The sequence below is a fragment of the Alligator sinensis genome, unplaced genomic scaffold (assembly GCF_000455745.1).
Source record: "Alligator sinensis unplaced genomic scaffold, ASM45574v1 scaffold465_1, whole genome shotgun sequence".
NCBI classification, from domain to species: domain Eukaryota; kingdom Metazoa; phylum Chordata; order Crocodylia; family Alligatoridae; genus Alligator; species Alligator sinensis.
This window is the reverse complement of record NW_005841979.1, coordinates 1,582,238-1,604,418: the sequence shown is the minus strand read 5'-3', so window position 1 is coordinate 1,604,418 and position 22,181 is coordinate 1,582,238. Positions and strand designations below refer to the sequence as shown.

The 22,181-nt window shown below is 39.9% G+C and overlaps 1 protein-coding gene across 2 annotated transcripts in view; it reads left to right on the top strand.

Annotated features, from left to right (window-relative positions):
- The window catches only part of NAV3 (neuron navigator 3), a 398,015-nt gene that overhangs the window by 310,128 nt on the left and 65,706 nt on the right, over positions 1–22,181 (top strand). For both annotated transcript variants that reach the window (XM_006021115.3, XM_014518732.2), the window contains exons 14-19: positions 3,604–3,880; positions 6,338–7,043; positions 8,579–9,067; positions 15,255–15,296; positions 17,646–17,806; positions 20,938–21,126. In XM_006021115.3, coding sequence (XP_006021177.1) covers positions 3,604–3,880; positions 6,338–7,043; positions 8,579–9,067; positions 15,255–15,296; positions 17,646–17,806; positions 20,938–21,126 — 1,864 coding nt within the window. The remainder of the gene's footprint in view (positions 1–3,603; positions 3,881–6,337; positions 7,044–8,578; positions 9,068–15,254; positions 15,297–17,645; positions 17,807–20,937; positions 21,127–22,181) is intronic.

The following is a 22,181-nucleotide window of genomic DNA, read 5'->3' as shown; positions in this document are numbered from 1 at the left end:
GGCTCCACCCCCCCCCCCCCCCCCCCCCAAACTAAGGTGGCACCAATCACCCATGTGGGTTCTTATACCCTAAGTCATGTTCAGAGTGATAGAATTTAGGGTAGAATTCAGACGAATTCCATATTCATGTGCCATGAAGTGTAATTTCAGGAAAGGATTCATACACAGACTATAAGGTTATTTCCCTTTTCCCTCTGTAGGGAGAAAGAAACCTGCAGAAGGAGACTGTTCTTCTGTCCCCTCTCCTCCATGGGGAGAGGTGAGCCAGTGGGTGGAGAGGAGGTTTTTTGTTATGCCTTCTTCCCCACCTCAACTATAAGAATATGGACATGGGCACAGGCATGGGCATCTTAAGTCTGTGTTCCAAGGTTCCCTCCTGTGTTCCCTGCCAACTCAGGCCTTCTGCTGGGCTATTGTAGATGAGTAAGCCAAGTTCTTCCAGGATAAGGACTCCAGTAAGCAGTTGCTTCTGCTCAGGCAGGGGCATGTCTTAGCCACTTGCTAACAAACATTGCTTTCTGCTTCAGTCCTTGTTGGTATGGTGAGGTGGTCCACCAAAAATAATTTTCTGCTCTTGATTTGATAGAACAGCATTAACACCCTCTTACTTATCAGTATTATTCATCATCTGATCTAAGCCCTGTTGCAGCCAGCTCAAATCAACCTCCAGGCTTGTCATCCCTTGAGCATGCTCCTGTCTGCACAATTTGATATCAGATGTTTTTATCCATTTATTTGTTTCAACTTATACGAAATAAAAGTCTTGTTCCAAGATCTGGTCACCTTTCGCTGGAATTTGAGACCATCAAAATATAACTCTCAGCAAAGTTATAGCAGCAGGGTATAGATTAACGGCCCCCCGCCCCCCACATGCATCTTAGTATTTCGCTACAGATCTCCTCAAATAACAAAAGAGTTTGCAGAAGTTAACAGGTCTAAGCTATTGCAGAAATAGTGGAATGCAAATCTCAGTCAAGGAGCCTTCAGAGAATGTACAGTTAGAATGCTTCGTGTTTATAGCAAAGAACCTAAAATGTGAGCATTTTAGTCAGTCATAACAAGGACCACACATCACTGTAAGAGTTGGTTGTCTCTAGTGACTCTGTTTCAAAGAATTCAGGGCTTTAAATATCAACATTTTGAATTGCAAGCAGACACGCAGTGAAGCTCAGGAAAGTCTGTGTCCTCAGTACACTGCTGCATTTCAAACTTGGCATTCATATTTTGTACTACCCTCAGTTTGTGCAGTCTTTACATGTATCCTCAGATACAGAGGATTGTGCTATTCTCTGGGATTATGGCAAAAGTGCAATGCTCATTTTACCATGAAAAGCTGGGAGAAAGATCACCTTGGGCACAGATGCTCTCTGAGTACATTGTACAAACTTCCCCTCTAAATTTCAGACTTGGGTCACGCTCACAAAAGGTGGCCATGCAGTAGGAACAGTCATCTTGGTTCTTACAACTGCCTTTTCTTAGCCTTTTCCCAGTCTTCTACAGTTTTACCAAAATGGAAGTCCTCCAGTCCTAATCTCCTGCTTGAACTGGCTCATTTGTTCTACCACACCAGCCTTGTTGTTAATGGGAGGCATCAAACTGAGAATTGAACCCTTTCCAGTTTACATTTTTAGCAGCCTACTAATCCAAACTTGCCGGGTTCTCTTCTCCAATTTTGTTTTCAATACCAGCCTAGAACTAAGTCCAAAGGCACTGGACTGTTCTGCTGTGCTGCAAATGAATTAGAAGATGACTGAGACTTTCCAGTAGGTCTACTTTGCTCTACCACACTCTGTTTGCGGGGACTGATTCATAGTTATTATGTCAGCTGCACTCTGAACAGCTCTTTCCAGCAAAGGGGGGAGGGGGGGGGGCACACAGCTCTTTCCAGCAAAGAGATCCTATGAGGGTCTCTTTGCAGTTAATTTATATAATTGGTACAATGAAAATAGACAACATCATTTACAACAAGATGTAGAAATTGGCCATTTTGCCAAACAATTAACAGTCATTTCACAGGTGGTGCAATGGCAAAAAAAAAAAAAAAAAGTCTTTCACAAATATTTTATTTAGTACTTCCAGTGATAATGCAGTTTGCCTTAAAATGATGTCTAAACTAAATGTGTTTAAAAATTAATCTTCGAGAAAACTGCTGGGGATTTTACATACTTAGTGTGTATACTAGTAAATACTCTCTTCTGAAGGATCCTGCAATATTTGTGTGAATATTTTGCTTGGCTTCTTTTCTCATCCATCTTGCACAAAATCTCTGTTTTCCTTTCCAAAGCAAATGCAGCCGTCAGCAGAACCAAGCCTTAAATTAACCCTTGAATACTATGCATGTCAGTGGAGTTGATTATTGCTGCATGCCAGCTCATTATTATTAATCATGTTTATTATAGCAGTGCCTCGGTGCCAACCAAGAATGGAGCCCCAACATACTTGGCTCTTTACTAGCACACAGAAATGTACAGCCCCAACCCTGTGGAGCTTATGGACAAAACAGACAAGACAGAAGCAGGGTGGGAAAGAGCTGTGGTATATTATTGCAAAACCAGCACGAGCAATTTACTGATTTGCTACCATCAAAGAAGCAAATGTCATGGTAGCTCCACAATTGATCTCTTATTACAGGGAGATGGGGGTAAGACAGGCAGGTGAAGGGAACAGCAGACAGAGGAAAATGTGGAGAAGAGAGGTATGAGAAGCAGATGAGGAGTGAGGATAAAGAAAAGAGACTGTGAGGAAAGGGGGCTAGAGGTATTTTTCACAAACAGCAGTAGCACAAGGAAGAGAATCTGAGTAAAAATGTAGAAAATATTGTCAGTGTCCTTCTCTGCTTCATTTGCTTGCACAGTTGCTGTGCTGGCTATGGTCTCTGGCTGGCTCCTTCCTGCAGTTTCTTTTCTCAGTACCACCTGGCAGAGGGAGGATGGGTGCTGCCTCTCTCAAGAGCTGTCCCAGCACAATCCTGGGTCTGTAATGGGGAGTGCCCTTCTGGTCACTATTTTGCCTCCTTTCCTCAAACCAGCTTTATCAATATAAAATGCCTCCATACCTGCTCTGCTGAGTAACTGAATCATCGCGGGGAAATCTCTGCTGGTAGCACCCTATTCATTTCAGTGAAGATATGCCCAGGGAATTCACGTCACCAACATGAAGAAAGGTTTGGGAAAATAAGAATATCTGTTTAACTTTCCATCCATTTTCCCTCTGTCACCAACACCTGGGCTCAAACCTTCAATGCTAGTCAGACAGTATACCCACTGGTTCAAAGCAATTATTAATTTGTAAAACCCCTAGAGAGTGCAGGGACAATATGGTGTTATAGGAGATAATTTAAAGAAAATAGCCTTTTACATAATACATTAGGAAATGTGTGTAGAGAAGAAGAATGCTTTCCCTGACTGGGAGCTTGTTTCAACTTTTGAAACTGGGGAATGGATGTTTGAGGGGGAAGTTTTTGTGACCCTCATCCGTGATTTTAAAAAATATATATATATAAATTAATGTCCTTTAATCTCCTTTTCCTCCTTGGAGTTAAGAAGTTAAAAAATACTGAGGACGTTAAAATTTACCATTTCCCATGATATAAATGTTTTGCAGCTGAAGACTGACTCAGAGAAGCGTTCAGCGACGGACAGTGAAACCTGGGGCAGCACCGATGAACTGAAGAAGCCAGAGGAGGATTTTGACAGCAGCATAGATGGCAGTGGCAAATGGAAGGGTCTACCCTCAGGGCTGTCTGAAGACTCAGAAAAGGGTGGGCAAAAATCATCTCTGTCTGTTTCACAGACTGGATCCTGGAGGAGAGGCATGACAGCACAAGTGGGAACGACCCCATCCAGGCACAAAACTGGAACAAGTGCTCTCAAGACCCCTGGTAGGATGATAACTTGGAAACTGCTAGTTTAAGTAGCATGGCTTATTCTTTATACTCAGGCTAATTTTTATAAATATTAAGGGATTTGTAAGGGATAAGAAAGTATTTTATAGATAAATATGTGACAGACATGACTAGCATAGAGATGGATATACTAGTTATTAGAGTAAATAATTTCTCATCAAGGAATCTTTAAGGTATCATTTCTACCTGTTTTTCTTTGTTCTCTTCTCAAAATGTGCCACTGTTGTTGTAGTATGTTTAAACAAATGCAGCACACACTGTGGCAGTATTTTCTCCCTAAACTATGGCAGACTTGAACATTATTAAAGTTTAGGTATCAAATGAAGCATCGCTTTTACATGCCATAGCTTAGTGCTAACCAAAAAATTCCATCTTTTAAATGTAATGCGTGTGAAACATTTGTTTCAACACAGGCTGACTTTGTAAGGGTACAGAGATCTATTTCCCCTCCCCCCACACTTCCCAAAGGCTGCTTAAAAATAGTGTCATCTAGTGTCAGTTTTTGCCAACTGCTTCTGAAGTCCAAAATCATAAGAAGTAGAGATGGAAAGCACCTTTATTAGATCATCTAAGTCCATCATTCTGCTACAAGATTGTCCCCTGCAGTACATTTTTGAACACTTTGTTCAAATGCTTCTTTCATATCCATTTAAAAAGCTTCCATTTTAATAAAGTATAAGTAAAGATTTTCCACACAAACTGGAGGGGATTATAAATCACATTTGTGTTTTCTCAGCCCTAGAACTGATAAGTGCTGTTCTGACACCCACAGCACTTGAAATGCTTTCTTTTAGGTTATTTCAGAAGCCAGAGATCGTGTCAACTCAGGGATGCCCTAGTGACAACTCTGTACTTGCATCTAGGTGTAAAGTGGTGTAAGGGTGTGGTTGCGACATGCCACCCAAGGATTGCTTATGCCAAAGGAATCCTCTCTTCTGTTGGAGCAGAAAAAGTATCTGCTGTTTTAACAGAGAACTGAGATCTTTAGTTATTAAAAAGAGTATCCTAATACTTTGCATTTATAAATGTGTGCATGAGAGAAGAGGGGATATGCATATGTGTATACACTGTGTATATATGTATATATTTCTAAGATAAGGAGCTGGGTAGAATGATAAGACTGTAATAAACTTAAGTTTTCTTTATGATGGTTTAGCAGCACAATATAATCCATTCCATATATACTTGTTAAAATTACTTGAAAGATGAATGAAATACTATGACATTCTCAATATAAGAGCCTTTAGGAGTCTCCGTGAGCTTATAGTTGGCACTCAAAAAGATATCAAAGTAAAAGAATGCAAAGAAAGTGACATTGAATTGTGTCTGTAAAATGTTAAAGATTAGTGGTTTTCATACTTACATTGCACAGCAATAGAAACTGGATGTGTGAGCACAACTGAGAACAAGCTGACAGAGTAACAAGCGTGCATAAGTAGTAGAGATATGACAAAGAAAATTAAATTATTATAATGATATAATAGTAGATCCACATTATTACAACTTATTAAAACCATTAGATTGTAGATAGTGCTTGGTAATTGTATTTTTGTGACTACCACAAAGGAAAATTAGCAGTATGTGGATGAAAATATATCTAATTAAAATGAAGTTGAAGAATGAAAGTTCATTATTTTTTTATACATAATTGAGATTGGGTTTTTTGGAATTAATTTAATTTAAAGTGTATTTTCAGATACTATTTCTTGATTATACCATATTATTAATGAAAAAAGAAACATTGTCTGAAAGTCCTTATGGTTTTACTGTGATGTTCTCTCAGCAGCTATGCTCCCATGTCCTAAATATACTTAGAAATTGTTAGTAGAATGTCAGGCCTTTAATACTTTGTGTGTATTTGATACTGACTGCTGACAGAGGATTAAATGCCTCATTATTTCAACTCTGAGTCAACTGAACTCTAAGACAATTGAACCCACATTTTTCAGGTTCAATTTTAGGAAAAACAAGCTGAATGCAAGTGAATAATTACTGATAAGGACCATGAACAGCTGTTGCCCTTACAGAATTCCAGAGGAGCATCAAATATCCAAAAAAACACCCCAAGACACAAAGGGTTAAATACCCTAAGAGCACTAAAAGAAAAACTGTACTGGAAAACCTTCTGGCTTAGTATTTTTATTGCATGGCCAAAAATATTGCAGGTACAAAAGACAAACCAGTTGGGGCCCAATGATAGGTTGACTGCAAATAAACTGAGGGCAATTTTTATGGTTCCTTTGGAGGAAATAAAGGTAGACATTACCAGAACAGTACAGTAGATCTAGATTTTTCTTTTCTTTTATGGCAATTTATCAGTGTTTGTATATCATGTATTTTTTTTCCCTTGAAAACACACCTATATAGTAAGTATATGGTGATATACTATAGGTATAAATACAAAAATGTATATAATATATATGTTTTAATTAGGAAAAACAGATGATGCAAAGGCTTCTGAAAAAGTGAAAACTCCCCTTAAAGGATCCTCTATCCAGCGCTCTCCATCAGATGCAGGAAAAAGCAGTGGTGATGAAGGAAAAAAGCCTCCCTCTGGCATTGGACGATCAACTGCTACTGGCTCCTTTGGTTTCAAGAAGGCTGGGGTGGGATCTTCGACTATAATCACCACAAGTGGAGCTACTATAACAAGTGGGTCAGCCACACTGGGCAAAATCCCCAAATCTTCAGCCATTGGTGGGAAGTCGAATGCAGGCAGAAAGACTAGCTTGGATGGTTCACAGAATCAGGATGATGGTGTATTGCACGTCAGCTCAAAGACCACTCTGCAGTATCGAAGTTTGCCGCGCCCTTCGAAATCTAGCACCAGCGGGATTCCTGGCAGAGGTGGACATAGGTCTAGCACCAGTAGCATTGACTCTAATGTCAGCAGCAAGTCTGCAAGTACTGCCACCACCAAACTGAGAGAGCCAACAAAGATCGGGTCAGGGCGATCCAGCCCTGTCACCATCAATCAGACGGACAAAGAGAAGGAAAAAGTAGCAGTATCTGATTCCGAGAGTGTTTCATTGTCAAGCTCCCCTAAATCCAGCCCAACATCAGCCAGCGCCTGTGGAACACCCGGACTCAGGCAGCCAGGATCCAAATACCCAGATATTGCTTCGCCTACATTCCGAAGGTAAGGGGGGTTTTATGAAATGCATCATTTAAAAAGAAAGGCATTAAAGGTCAAACCATAGGATTTGCATCCACATATGCGAGTTATTTGCCACAAGCAAAAGAGAAAATATGAAAGAAACTGGTAATGCCTGTTAACAGAGCATAAACAGTTACAGAGGAATAAGTATTTACTCAGAAGTAAAATATCTTTCTCCAGAATTTGGACAGTTTTCAATACTGTCCACTAGGCAGTGCAGGTGGGACAGTTTCAGTATTGCTGTGCACATCCCAAAAGCGATGACAGCTTCTCATTGCATACGCAGTTGAGTAGCAGGCTCTCATGGAATATTCAGATAAAACCCAAGTAGAAAGTCCTGTTGTTCTTGGATGTTTGGTTTCTATGATAGTGTTTGTAGTCTGCTGGCAAAATGTACAAGTGGTTGACTCCATAAAAATACAGAGGAATAAAGTGTTTGCTTTTATATTGTCAGCAACTTCTAGTGATTGGAATTTGATTAACAAGGTAGGTTAGTTATGTATCTCATCAGAAACATTAACCAAAAAAAATCTGTTAGAAAGGCCTGTCATAATGGTTATGAAATATAAATCACACTGTACATACAGATGAAAGGCTTCCATTGTTTAAGTAAAAGCCAATCGTGCCCTCTTGTGTCCAGATACTAATATAGCCTCTCTCTTTTTTTGGCTGTAAAATATGTTGACTTTCATGGGCTTTATTATAAATAAAACAGATTGGTATACCATTATTATTGCTTAGTTTACTTTTATGATGTTTTTTGAATTTATATTGGTATTAGATTATGAAGGGCATTTAAAATGCTTCAAATATTTTTAGCAAAGACTAAATCATCACTATTTCGGTAGTTCAATAAAAAAAAAAATTCATTACTACTGTAGAAGCATCCATCCACGAATCATTGATAGCAGGCACATGAAATACTTATTTATCATGCCTGCTCTTGAAAAAAAAAACAGTTGGATGTATTTAGCTCTGATGCACATTATTGTATTTGACCATTGTTTGGCTGATGTCCACATGGCCAGCTGGGGAGAAAAAGACCAAAAAGAAGGAACATTTTAGACCAGTGGTTAAACACTTGTGGAACTGCGAAGGGTCCCCTATTGCAAGTGAACTTTCATAACCATTTTAGCTTCTTCCAAGAAGCAATATTTTTAGTAGTCTATCAGTTTACTACTAGTAAGAGTGCCTAAACTACCAAATGGATTTGGGTGAAAGTTTATGCAGTCATAAAACAAATGATTTGCTTGTTTTTCATGTCTACATGAAGGTCCATACGTGCAAAGAATACATCTGGAAAGCAGTGAATGAGAGAGTTTGCTAATGAAATAAATCCTACATTATTGTGATATAGTTAAGAGGATTTAATGTGGAAATGCAATTAATCAACAAGGAGGGCATTATTTTAGCAGCAGTAATTAAATGTGCAGTTTGGCTGTTATGATGTTATGTCATGAATGTTTAATGTGGCTGTCAGTTTCTCTGAATAACAATGAAATCTGTTTTACTTCTAGGTTGTTCGGTGCCAAGGCAAGTGGCAAAGCTGCCTCTGCGCCCAGTCCTGAAGGTGTGAAATCCACATCAGCAATGCCCAGCCCTAGTACCACTTTAGCACGACAGGGCAGCCTAGAATCTCCCTCCTCAGGTACAGGCAGCATGGGCAGTGCAGGTGGGCAAAGTGGTAGCAGCAGCCCCCTCTTCAGTAAACCTTCAGACTTAAATACAGATGTTGTAAGCTTAAGTCATTCCTTGGCTTCCAGTCCAGCATCTGTGCACTCTTTCACATCAGGTGGTCTTGTGTGGGCTGCAAACATGAGCAGCTCCTCAGCTGGCAGTAAGGACACACCAAGTTACCAGTCAATGACCAGCCTCCACACAAGTTCTGAATCTATTGACCTTCCTCTCAGCCATCATGGCTCTCTTTCTGGATTGACGACAGGGACTCAGGAAGTTCAGAGCCTGCTCATGAGGACTGGGAGTGTCAGATCTACTCTCTCGGAAAGGTGAGTTTATCAGTAGATACAATGACCACAAAACCTGTGAGAAGGCAACAAAACCAGAAACAGCAGCAACAACCAAAAAAGAATGTTTGCTTGTTTTCCTAAAAGGACACCATCAATTTGTAACCTAGCCAATTCTTTAATTAAAGAATAAGAGAAAGATAAGAAAGACTGATTTAAAAATAGTCTTTGGCCCTACACCCCTGGCATCCAATTGCCAGCTATTTGCGGGAGTGGGGAGGGCAGGAGCAGGGACAAGAGTTACTTATGAGCACATTTTCTTATTTTTAAATGCTTTTTATACTCTTGTTGCTCTTTGAAAAATGTTTCTTAGGGCTAGGGACAGAAATTGCATACAAACTGGTATAAATGATCAGAAAGTAGTTCAAACCTGTAACACAGTAGAAGTTCAGTGCACATAAATCGCTTTCAAAATGGCCACAACCAGTTTAAGAAAATCCGGATAGATGTAGTATCAGACTTAACTGATTTAGATTAAATTCATTTATTGAACTTCTGTCCTAGATCCCTTCCAGATATAAGTTAACTCACGATCCACAAGTATCCCAGGATGCTTTGCACCTCTCCCTCAAATCTCCCCCCTCTCACAGAGGGAGTGGGCTAGCTCTGGCCCATATTGTCTGGTCCAGCTGAGTAGGAGGCATGCTCTAGCACCCTTCGGCTTCTGGCCTGGGCCACTGCAGGCATGCGGCTTTTCTGGAATCAAAAGTGAATGTCTGTTTCCTTGCTTATTGGTTCAATCTGCACAGTTTAGACTAACCTACAAAGATTGAATCAATTCAGCCCCAGGCTTTTTGACTGTCTGAACTTAGCCTAGAAGATAACCTTTGAACTCAAAAGGCATTTGAGTAAGTACATATTTATTTGGGATCTAGAACTGGCAAGAAACTCTTTCTCAATTCAAACAGTTTGAGACTGTGTCAATTAGAAAATGATTTTGTAAAACACAATATGTGAAACTAAAACTTTGAACCAAAAAAATAATTTTTTGCTTTGAAAAATGTCAAAATAGGATATTTCAACTGTTTCAAGGCACGTTTTTCCTTTTTTCCTGTCCTTTAAACTAATTTTGTTCATGCACTGTTGAACTTTTGACAAATCAGCATTTTCCAACCAAAAGTTGTTAATCAGAAAATTCCTGAACATCTTTAGATATAAGGTAGATAATATCAGACACTTCAATTTTAGCATGGCTACCAACACACCAGAGGTTGTATCCCTATAATTTTATCAATAAATATACCTGTGTATGTGACAATAAAATTGACACACAAATGATGTTGTCAGGTCCTTTTAGTTATATCAAATAATGCAATTACTTGGAATAATTACATTCTAGTCCATTGAATGGAAAAGGCAACATTATTAAGTATTATTAATAATTATTTTAATAATAAGTAATATTTTAAAGAGTTTATTATATAGTTTATAGGGTCCTCCATTAATTCATATTGCTACTATATTATTGATAATGGAAAGGTCAGTAAAAATATGAAAGGATGTTGAGTCTAGGCCAACGCTTATGTTTATGCAAAGGATGTTTAACGTTACATTAAAAATGTTAATGGTTTAGCATTAGCTCCTGAGCAGTCCCCATTTCTTATACTTTATGTATTTGTTCAGTGACTTAATTTCAGTGGCTTCAAATGTCTTTGCCTTGGGCAATATTTTAGTTTTAAGATTTGTCCACATGGGGGTATTATGCCTGCATCCTTAGAGGGTTATATATTTCATTGATCTAATCTCAGAAGAACTCGACACATGCATTTGGAAAAAAATGGTGTAATTTCATGAGTGATAGTCCCAAATGGATCTTTGTAGTCTGTGGTTTCCAAAAGAGCCGTTACAAATGCAGAACTATTTCTAACCTGTTTTATACAGACAAAACTTCTTATAACAATTTTTTTTTCAAAACAATGAAACATGAAAAAATGAAAACTGAAAATGTGAAAAATCCTTCTCCCTTTCTTTTTCAGTTTACTTTGTCAGTTTATAAGAGTTTAAAAGAAAACCAAAAACCCACACGCTTAGGGTCTTGTTGCACGTTAATTTTGGGGAACTTCTGGAGCTTTTAAGCCCTAGATTCTCCACATGTTAACACTTTAAATAGCTTAAAGCACTGGATCTCAAACTTCTTAGACTTGAGGCCCCTCCCACTCCTGATATGCAGCCCCCTGGCCCTGCTGGTGCCACTCACTTGTGACCCAGAGCAGGGGAGGGTGTGTAGCGCAGGGGGACATGGCCTGCCTGCCAGCACTCCCCTCTGGCCACCCACACTGTCCTGCACCCCACCTGCTCTCTGGCAGTGGGATGAGGTCAGGGCAGTGTGCTCCCCACCTCTGTCCATTACTCCTCCCATGCTGGCAGCAGGGCTGGCATGGGAGTCCTGGCAGCGGTGGCAGCGGCAGTGAGTCTCGCTGCCCAGCTTTGCCCTTCCATGCTGGGTCTCATTGGCTGGTTCAGCCAGGCTGCAGCCCCATGCTTGCTGGGGTGCAGAAATTGGAGTGGGGCATTTGCCCCTCCCAACACATTGCCTATTCTCTCCTCCACCCAAGTAACCTGCGTGGAGCTGCGGGAACTGCTCTCCACTGCTGCCTGGCTGCTACATGCATGTGTACACATGCAGATGGTGTCCCCTGCTGTATTGGCCTCCTCCTGCTCCCTCCAGTCCCAAGCAGCCCCTTGCAGGGTGGAATGCTGTCTGCCTGCAAGGGGAAATGCACAGTTTCCTACATTTTTCTCCTTTAAAAGAGAAAATCCATTTTTCTGTGAACTGGGCAATGGTAGCAGTGGTGGGCCCAGCCCACACATGGGTTGCCTCAGCTGACCCAGGTCATGATCATACCAGATCCATGTCTCCGTGGACACCCTGAACCTGCTCATGATCCTCCAGAGGGCTGCAGACCCCCAGTTGCATACTGCTGGCTTAAGCCACTTGTTATGCAGCTCAAAGACACTCCACTGTAGTGCAGTATTATCTCTGATCCGCACAACCCAGCTCCTGTTCCATTAACATGTGGCCACCCCCTACAGATGTGCCCTTCAAGTTGAAGTCCTCCAGTATCCCATGATGGCAGTGGCCCCTTCCCCATCCTCCTGTTCTGTGGGCTGCTTAGTGGAGCAACCTGGGGACTAGGGCCAGAGCTTTTGTATTTCTCCGAGCCTGCAGCCACCTAGTCCAGGAATAGCGACCTGGGGCACCTTTCACCACCAGTGCTGATCCTGTCTGGGCAGCCACTGCTGGACCCCATTCCCGCCCCACTCTTGTCAAGCCCTGGGGAGTGGAGGAGAGCGTGGCCAACTCCAGAGAGCCCCAGATCTGGTGAAGCTCCATGAAGCCCCAAGCTCTAGCTCCATGACTCCAGCAGTGCCCTGTTTAGTGGCAACACGTAGGGGGTGCACGGGGTTGCATGTGCACCCCCTGAGAGCACTGGTGCACCCCCTGACAAGCTGTACTCCCCACTTAGGCAACAGGCGGGGGGGTAGATGGGAGCACCGGTGCCCCCCGGGGAGTGGAAGCACCGGATGAAGTGCTGTGGCCACTTCTTGGTCAGCTGGTTGGTGAGATTGGCCATGGGTCTCCCCACCCCCCCCAGTCTGTGAGATTGGCCATGGGGGGATCCCCTCAGTCACTAAGGTGGCACCAGTTGCCCATGGCCCTGCTCCATGCATCCCATCCTCAGGCAGTGCAGTGAGAGCTGGCAGTGGATATAAAGTAAAGGCCAGATCTAACATGTAATCTCACCCTTACCTTTACTGTTCTAGATTTCCTTTAAAACCATGTTGTTGTTAGGAAATTGATTTGTGTAGAAGCAAAGAATTTAACTGGTTGAAATGGAAAAGTGTGATTTCTGGTCCTCAGAACAAAAGACTTGGTCAGTTAGGGAATTGAATTAACATGCTGTAATATTGGCACCAATGAGCATAAGATGACACACGGACTTCTCAGGTTTGGGGGCTTAGTCAAAAGGACTTAGTAATATTTTTAAATACACAATACATGCGTATTGATCTTTATTTGTAGGGAGTTGCAATAATTTCCATACCTTGGTTAAGGAATAATCACCTTCATTTTATTTAGGCAGGCAGGGTTCTAAGTGCTTAGCAAGCTTTCGGGCACGATCACGTTTCTTCAGGCATAGGGAGTCTGCTGTTCTGAGACTCCAGGGCATGAGAGCAGCTGGAATCACTACCGCTATGTCTCCCTTACTCACCTCTGGCCGTTTTTCCCCCTGCTTTTTTTCCCTCTCCTTTCCCTGATTCACCTTTTGTTTTTCTAATTTCTGCCTATTTACATTTTCACTGACGTCCTGCCACACTTTTAGCTTCTCTCACCCCTTGGAGTCTCAGAACAGCAGAGACTCCCTATCCCTGAAGAAGGGTGATTGTGCCTGAATGTTTGCTAAGAAACTCAGTTGGTGTCATAAAAGATAGCACATATCAAGGAACCTTGCCTGCCTATGGCCATAGACCAACACTGCTACAACCGAAAAACCAGCCTTCATTTTATTTAGGCATTTTGTTGGGCATTACAAACATCTGTTAAATAGGCACTTTGATTACAGTGTCTATTACCTTACATTTCAAGCACTTATTGTCTATACAGTATAGCATTTATATCTAGGGTAAGGGAGCATTTTTATTTTATGATACCTAAAAAAGTATGCTGCCAAAAGTAGCTTCATAAAATCTGTTGCTTGTCATGGATTTTGTCTACATGCTGAAGAAAATGGTTTTTGCCATTATGCTTATTATCGTTACTTATGTATTACAGTGATACCTAAGGGCACCAGTCAAGAAACAGGGCCCTTTGGCTTAGTGCATGAACTATGCATTAAATTCCTTATAATCTCATTTTAAGCTATTTTATGTTTATGTGGGGAGCAACATGCTAGTTATCAAGCCATATTTTATAACTGGGCCCGCCACTTCTTGCCAATTATAGTCAAGCTTATATTACATCCTCTCCAAGTTCTTTCTTAGTGCATAGAGCTAGACCCTGGTTAACTAGAAGACTTTGCTTTAAAAATTCTTACTGTGTTGCTAAGACCAGTTAAGTTCCACTGGGTTTATCAATGTTCAGGGTCCTTAATATTTATTTTCAACACCTTGTCAAATAGACCACCTCTGAGTCACGTTACATGGCACTATTTTAAAAATGCCAGTGGTCAGCCAAACACGAGGTCTGCTAACACCATTGAACTTGATCATTAAAGTGTGTGTGAAAGTTTTAGGACATTTCCTTAGCTAGGAAGTATGCACCTAAAGCCCACTCATTGCTACATGCTAGAATGTTCAGTACATGCTGCTCAGTCTCTTATGGAAGTGTGATGTACTAAGTAAACTCACCAGGCACATTTTGCTGAATCCTCATATTAGCATCAAATTATGTTTCCAAAAGACAAAAGTATGTTTTAATTCTCTAGAAAGCCAATTTGGGTATTGGCAGCCAGGCACGGCCCCAAATAGCTATGGGAAGAGACAGTGCCTGCATGTTTCCCATTTGACAGAAGGTCAGGGAAGTACTTCCAAACAACTCCCTGTTTGTGGAAGAGTTTATATCAGTAAAATCCATTGTCTGCTGTCTCGTGTAGTTATTCACTCTAGCATGAAGTGTGTGTAAAATGTTGCTGCCCTTGCAATGTGATAGAATTCTATATTCTTTATGGCTTCTTGTTGACTACAAAGGCTGCAAGACCACAGAGAAGCAGGACCTCCATTTATTTAGCACATATTCTTACAAACTGAAGCTGTCATTTGGCTTCTGGCAAGACCATGCTGTCATAAAACCTGCATCTGTTAGGCAAACCTACCAGAGGATCACTGGAAACTGTGAAAAATGCAGGTTCACACTGTGACCATATGATTCTCACAGATTTCAGGGTGAGTTTGTATGACTTGGTAAAGAAGATTAGCAATTGTGGGGCAGAAGTTCTGTCTAACTTGGACAGTCTCCAAATGGCTATTGACCCAGACCGGGGCATGTCTGGATGAAAAATGAACCCATATCTTATCCTCTTTTCTAATGAGTCAGAGTTTTATCATGAAAGATATATTAAAATAAATTAAATGACCTTTTGTTATGCAAACATATCTGGACTTTTAAAAATTTTAATCCTGAACAGTCCTGTTTACTGTGTGTCCTTAGGGGTTTTTTTTGTTTTAACAGCATGCAGCTTGACAGAAATACACTACCCAAAAAGGGACTAAGGTATATATTTTATTCAGCATGACCGCTGCCCCTCTGTTTTTCTGTAACCTTTTCTTACCTGTCTCTCCTACTCTTCCTCCCTCTGTTGATCCCATTTGCAACAGAGCTCCTGGTACTTAGCTTAAAATCAAACAAACTAGACCTTTGACATTGGACTTACTCTTTCCAGTCTGGCCTAGTGAGTAAATTGAGTTTAAAGATATGTCCTGAAAAGCAAACACTATTAAAAATAGTTTCTTCATGTGATGAATATTAAAAGAAATTCAGTACTTTAGATAAAAAAGAACAAAGTGCCTTGGCAACACAATGAGGCTAATTGTTTAAAACTTGGAGAATAACAAGGTTTTAGAAATGGGCTGGAACTTTAGTTCTAAATACAAATATTCATGGTTTTTAGATTATAGATCCATTTTAAGGGTCTTTAGATCCCTAACCCAAAAAAGGCTTATTTCAGCATCTAAGTTTTTAAAGACATAAACCAAGTCCTATTAAGACCCAGTCCATCTCAATTTGCAGCCCTGCAACTAATCCTCTCCATCATTGCTTTCCTCAGATAGCAAGGCCAGCAGTTGTGCATCCTTGTTCTGGGATCTGTTGGTGGATGAGGGGAGAAGCACTGGGTGGATACTCCCAGTGGATCTTTCTTCTTGAATAAAGTGGCATGTGAAATCCACCCCCACCCCCTTATTATTATTTTTCTTTTTTGGTACGCTTACACACAGCATGCACCTAAAAATACAAGAACTGCAGTGCATTGCTTTCATCCCTTACATTATGGACAGGGAACTGCACGTCTTCTGGGATTTGAAGACTGACCCAAAGTATTAATGGTATATAATGGTGTCACCCTTCCCCACTCCATTTTTTGTTAAAGGATTGGGCTAAATCCCCCTTCATCCTAGAAGAGCTCTGTTGGATGGGGGGTGGGCCCCAAAGAACCACAGAGAAAAAGCAGACAGCTAGTGCCCTCCAAAGAGTCCAAGTGAGACAAGGTGGAGATTTGTGGGTGCATGCCCAAAGAAAAAGAGTGGGAGAAAGGAGGCAGCATGTAGGCACATAGGCCACTTTCTGTTGTCCTAGGATTTTCACCTTCTGGTTCAATGTAGGTTGAACCCTATTTTAAGTCTACACAGTTATTGGAGCTCAATTAAAAATCCAAACCATGAATTCTCATACTGACAGCACTCAGATCCAGTGACCAGCCCTTCTGTACCAAATTTATAGAAGGAAAAGATAAAAAGGCTAAATTGAAATAAGATCATTAAAAAATATTTGTGCCTAACTTCCAAATTTAATATGAAAAATTCATTTATTCCATTTTCTAATCAGAAATGTTAGTGCCTTATAAACTTGGAGTCAAAATATCAAAAAACCTTGACCTCTCTGAAGGCTGAGGAATTTTGATGGGCTGTGATAATAGCAAATAATGTTCTCAACATGGAATTATGATGAATTAAATTTTACAACAAGTTGACAGAGAGAAAGCTACAAGCTGGCTCCTAGTTGAGAATCAAAATATGAGAAATTCATCCACGTTTTAGTGTGCAACTTTAACCAGTACTAGAATCTTCCTTCTCTAGCTTAGCCACAAAAGCCTGAGCAATGAGCTATCAGATCTCCCTGTTATATTGTCCAACCATTGCACTTGTTTCATTGGATGGTAGTAGCAAACAGTTGATAACTAATTTAATTTCCAAGGTAGTGGGGAGGGGGGTTGTTGGTGTTCCAGACACCTTGCTCCCACTTAAGTATTTTTCCTTACCCCTTTCCCACTCCACCCAACTTAGGACAGGACGCAATACCAAGAAGCTTTCCAAGAGACAAATACCACTTTGGATCACTATCTCTACCAAAGGAAACTCCTTTCTTCAGAGTTGTTGATCCTTTTCTGCTCCCTTTGTCTTATTGAATGTTCACGTGTGCTCTAATGCTCCTGTGGCAGATGTCATTTCTGTAAGCAGCTACTTACCTTTCTTGGCTTCCAGTCTGTCATTTATCCATTTTATTGAAACAGTACTTGGGCTTTGCTTCATTTTATTCACATGCTTTAGCTCTTAAGTCCTTTCCTATCAGTTCAGCTGTCTGTTTTGTATGATTTATCATCATATATTACCAAAGGAAGAAGAATGTTAATATATTGTGGGGATGGGTTGGGTTTGGAGCTTTTTCTTTCTCAGGTAGATATAAAATCAACGGTATGGTAAAAATTGATTTTCTATAGTTAAATTCAGTATGTTCAAGTTTTTTTTTGTCTGACGAGCAAAGTGTATCGAATGTTAAATTGTATCTGTTTCTTTGTGAACCATTTACTTTGTCACTGGTTTAAGTGTTTCAGATGTGGTTTTTCAGATATACCCCATCATCTCGGCAGACAAGTCAGGAGGAAGGCAAGGAATGGCTCCGCTCCCATTCAACTGGAGGTCTGCAGGACACTGGCAGCCAGTCCCCTCTGGTTTCTCCTTCAGCTATGTCTTCCTCTACAACTGGGAAATACCATTTTTCCAACTTAGGTAACTGGAATTAACCTTCTTGTTTCCTCCACTAGAAAATAATCATATAACTCAACTTTAACACATTTACTCTAGCTATGTGGGTACTCTTTTTTTTCTCTCTCTCAACTTCATTCAGGTACCACAGAATTATGAATTAACTTATCCTGTCAGCATTTTTGTAATATAGGCAGAAGTGTATCCGTATTTTATTTGTGGAAATGAGTGACAGGTTTCCTGTAATTTGCCCAACAATTCTTGAGACAGAGTTAGGAATTGAACTTATATGTATCAATGCAGTGTCTTAAACACAAAGGCATCCTTTTCCACTTACAACTGCATCCAGGACTCGTCTGGATCAACAGAACCTTTCCCAGTGCTCTTAGTAGGCCTACAATTAGATCCTTAATGCCCCCTTCCCTCTCCAGTTCTGGGTGAAGGTCCATACTGAGGGTCTGGATTAAAATAGACCCCATCCAGACACCTTCAAATGTTGAAGCATTTGGATCGGTACCCAGACCTTTTGGTGGAACTGTTTTCTATTATATGCCTAACCAAAATCCCACCTGAAACAAAGTCAAGAAAATATTTCAGAAATGTCAAAATACATGATAAAAGGCATGGAAATGTAGGACTAATGTCATAAAACTGAGAAAGGGAAAAATGGAAGTTCTTTTCCTGTAGCCTGTTGGTTATAGCCATCACCCCACGAGGTTGATTATGTAGGTTAAAATTCCTTTCCTACTTTTGGGGTTTTAACCTACATCACAGACTTTCAAAGACAGTTCCTTAGCCCCTGTGCTATAGAATAATCTGGGGTGAGTTTCTTTCATCATTTCTGTTGTTGCTATTTCTGTTCGCTCTGTACTATCTAAATATTCATTGACTTAGATCCTGTGAATGATGTTAGCTAGGTGGTCATGGCATTTTCCTCCAGGGGTAGGCTCATATACCTCCTTTGAATAGGGCAGTAAGCAGATTTCAACCACAGTCTTCCACCCTGAGCGGAAAGTTCCTTAATCACTAGAAAATAGAGACATTCTCTTTTTCTAGCTCAATCTTTGCAAAGAAGAACAGTGTCAGTAGAGCTGATTGACAGTAACCATGCCAGAAACCACTGTAACTTGCTGATTAGGGTGCTCTTTTTGGAGCAGAATATCATCACTCAAATCCTCTTAGGCAGAAGAGGGATTTGAACCTAGCTGTCCCACATCCTGAATTACTGCACTAATGTCCTATCAAGTAGAAGGAGGGACTTCTGGTTCAGTTTTGCCCAGATTAGCTCTTCATTTATTTTGTGTTTATTATAGGCAGCAGAAATTAAATGTTCCATTTGACCCCAAAAAGATTTTTTTGGTTTTGTCTTTCAATAAGAAAAGAAATGTATTCCAAATCAATCCGATCCCTTTTTTCTCTTTTTACTATAATTTATAGGCTTGACTGCCAAGCCAAAGATGAATTATTTGCATGTAAACTTACTTTTTCACTAAGCTTTTTTATTTTAGGTCATAACTGTACAATTAACAATAACCTATGAAACATCCACATTTCTGTACATATGTCAAATTATATCATAGGTAGGTTATAGCCACTAGACATTAACTTGATCAAGTACAGTGAGACTTTATTTCATAAGTAAATATCCAAACTAAGACTTGATTATGAGCAAAATCAGACACAGTGTAAGTAAGGTAGTTCTTGGGATGTTGTCCATAAATTTATACCAGTTTAAAACACCAAGAAGCTGACTTTAGTAATAGTTTGTCCCATTCTCTATTGTTACATTTCCCTCTTTATTGTTACATTGCCATAACTATCATTCTTATTATTACTCCAAGCACAAGGCAAATATAAATGACTACTGAAAAAGGAGTCATTGATGGCTCAGTATCTAACTTGGGGGGGTGAGGGGAGGGCGGTATTAAGCAGTGTGTCCCAGGGATCTGCCTGGGGTCCAAACAGAGTCATATCTTAGATTATATTCATGTTTCCATTAATGTGTTGGAGGTTGGAGTTGAGTGCACACTTAGTAAATGTTCAGATGATGCCAAGCTGGGAAGAATAATACTCAAGTTGGATATTAGGAAGAACTTTCTAACTATGCTAAGAGTTAAGCATTGGAACAGATTACCTAGAGAAGTTATGTAATCTTCATTATTATAAGTTTTTAAGTGCTAGTTAGATAACATTTTCTAGGATGGTTTAACCAGAACTGTGCTGTCTTGAGCAGTGTGTTTGAGCTGACAACTTCCTGAGGTCCCTGTCAACCCTATTTTTTCTGTTATTCAGTGGTTACAGTGGCTTATTTGTCTCCATCTCTGTTTTGTTAGAAGAATCACTGTGCTATGGAATAAACAGCTCTTGGAAAAACATTGCTGTTCCAGTAGTTAATGATTACAAACACATCTTGTGCTGTTGGGAATCTTTGATTTAGAGCAATAGTTCAAAACACTCGACTCAACAGGCTGAGCTGTGAACAACCAAATCGTTTTTTCTAGACTCTTTTCACACATAATCTAGGAGAATCGTATCAAGCTTCACATACTACTTGCAAACCAATAAATGAAAGTAGTTGACAGATACTAATGCCTCTGGACCAAAAGCCTACCATTTATTCTTGTTTCTCAAAATGACCTCATTAACCCAAATGGGAACATTTATGTTCTGCAAAAATAAGTGCTATAGAAATCCCTTTGGTAGAGACCATAAGCAGATGTGTTTGTGTAGTGCCTCATTCTCAGAGCATTAAGGCATCCGTTTAGCATATATAATATTTACTATTGATATTTTAAGTGCTAAAATACAAAGTATACTTAGGTTGGCTCTTAAAGCTCCTCCATAAGCAAAAATGACAAAATCATATTCACTTTTAATTGTTTAAGGTGCAGGTTTCATATCTTTCATTTTTCCCCATTTTGTCTATTAGTGCACCTTGCCTTTGGTGGTCACACTGAAGAAATGTTACTCAGATATTGGCATATGTGCCGTGACAGTATTACTGTATCTAACTCCAGCTTCCCTTGAGTTTGATTTCTGGATGATTACTTCAGACCTATGAATGAAAGCTTTTTACTCATGCTCAGTTTTATTTTGAATGGAACACAGATCCCAGATAATGGTACCTACTTTACAAGCAAAGTTTTGCATTGCAGTGAGCCCAACCAACCTGTCCCAGTTTAATCTTCCTGGACCCAGCATGATGCGTTCAAACAGTATCCCTGCACAAGATACTTCTTTTGACCTGTATGACGACTCACAGCTGTGTGGCAGTGCCACATCCTTAGAAGAGAGACCACGGGCAATCAGTCATTCAGGGTCATTCAGAGACAGTATGGAAGAAGGTAAGGTTCAATTCATATTTTAACAAGCAAAGATAACACAAATATGGAAGCATTCATTTTAAATATGTGAACTGAGTTTTAAATATTTAGATTATAGTGAGCTGGCTTGTGGCACTTCTTGTCTTACTGAAGTACAAGTGAGAGTACTTAATCTGGGGTACACAAAGAAACATTCTATATGGACTGAATGCAGTGTTAATTGTATGATGTATTAATTGTCTTAAGTATTTTTATACTTCTGGGAAGTGGGTCCCAAAAATGTGGAGAGAAGGCTTTATTCTGGGAGAATGATTTTACTTTTATTGTGTCACCACCTAAAATGCTTGTTCATGCCTTGCTACTTTCACCTTTGCTATCTCCTCTTCTGTGGAAGATGGTTGGACAAAAAGCAGACTTCCTTATCTACCATGTATACAACACCACCTCTTTCTTTGAAACACTTAATTCCTGTTCATCCTTTTGTATCAAACAATCCATAAATATCTTCACCTTCATTTTTTTCACTGAACCCTACCTCACTTCCATTTTTGTGTATATGATTCTTTTGTCCTTTTTTGGTAAAACTGTTACCAGATCTTTAAACTTGCTTTTTATCACAGTGCTGCATTTACATCCTTTTGTACAGCATTTTCTGAATCATCCATGTGCCAATTCCCATCAGTAAAATGACTCTTACCCAACCATTTTTTTTTTAAAGTCTAATCCCTGGGATCTCCCAGCTCATGTTGTTTGTTATCTCTGTCATCTATTGTTATTTTTATTAATCAGTTCAGTGATTAGAAAGGACTTGGTACTGGTCAAGAAACAAAAACAGTGTCAATACTTTTTCCTAAAACAGCTGTCCTTTATGAGCTAAAGAAGAGTTGAGATGTACTGAGTGAAACAAATAACGTATTGTATGTGTGTTTTTTAACATTCTTTTGTTTTCTGAAGACAGTGAGGCAGTTTGATATGCAGAATTAGCAGTAGATGTAAAAAAAAAGTTGGTAGCTAAATTCTTGTAAGCATGTAGGCTAGGGACAGAAATTACACATAAAAGATCAGAAACCATAGAA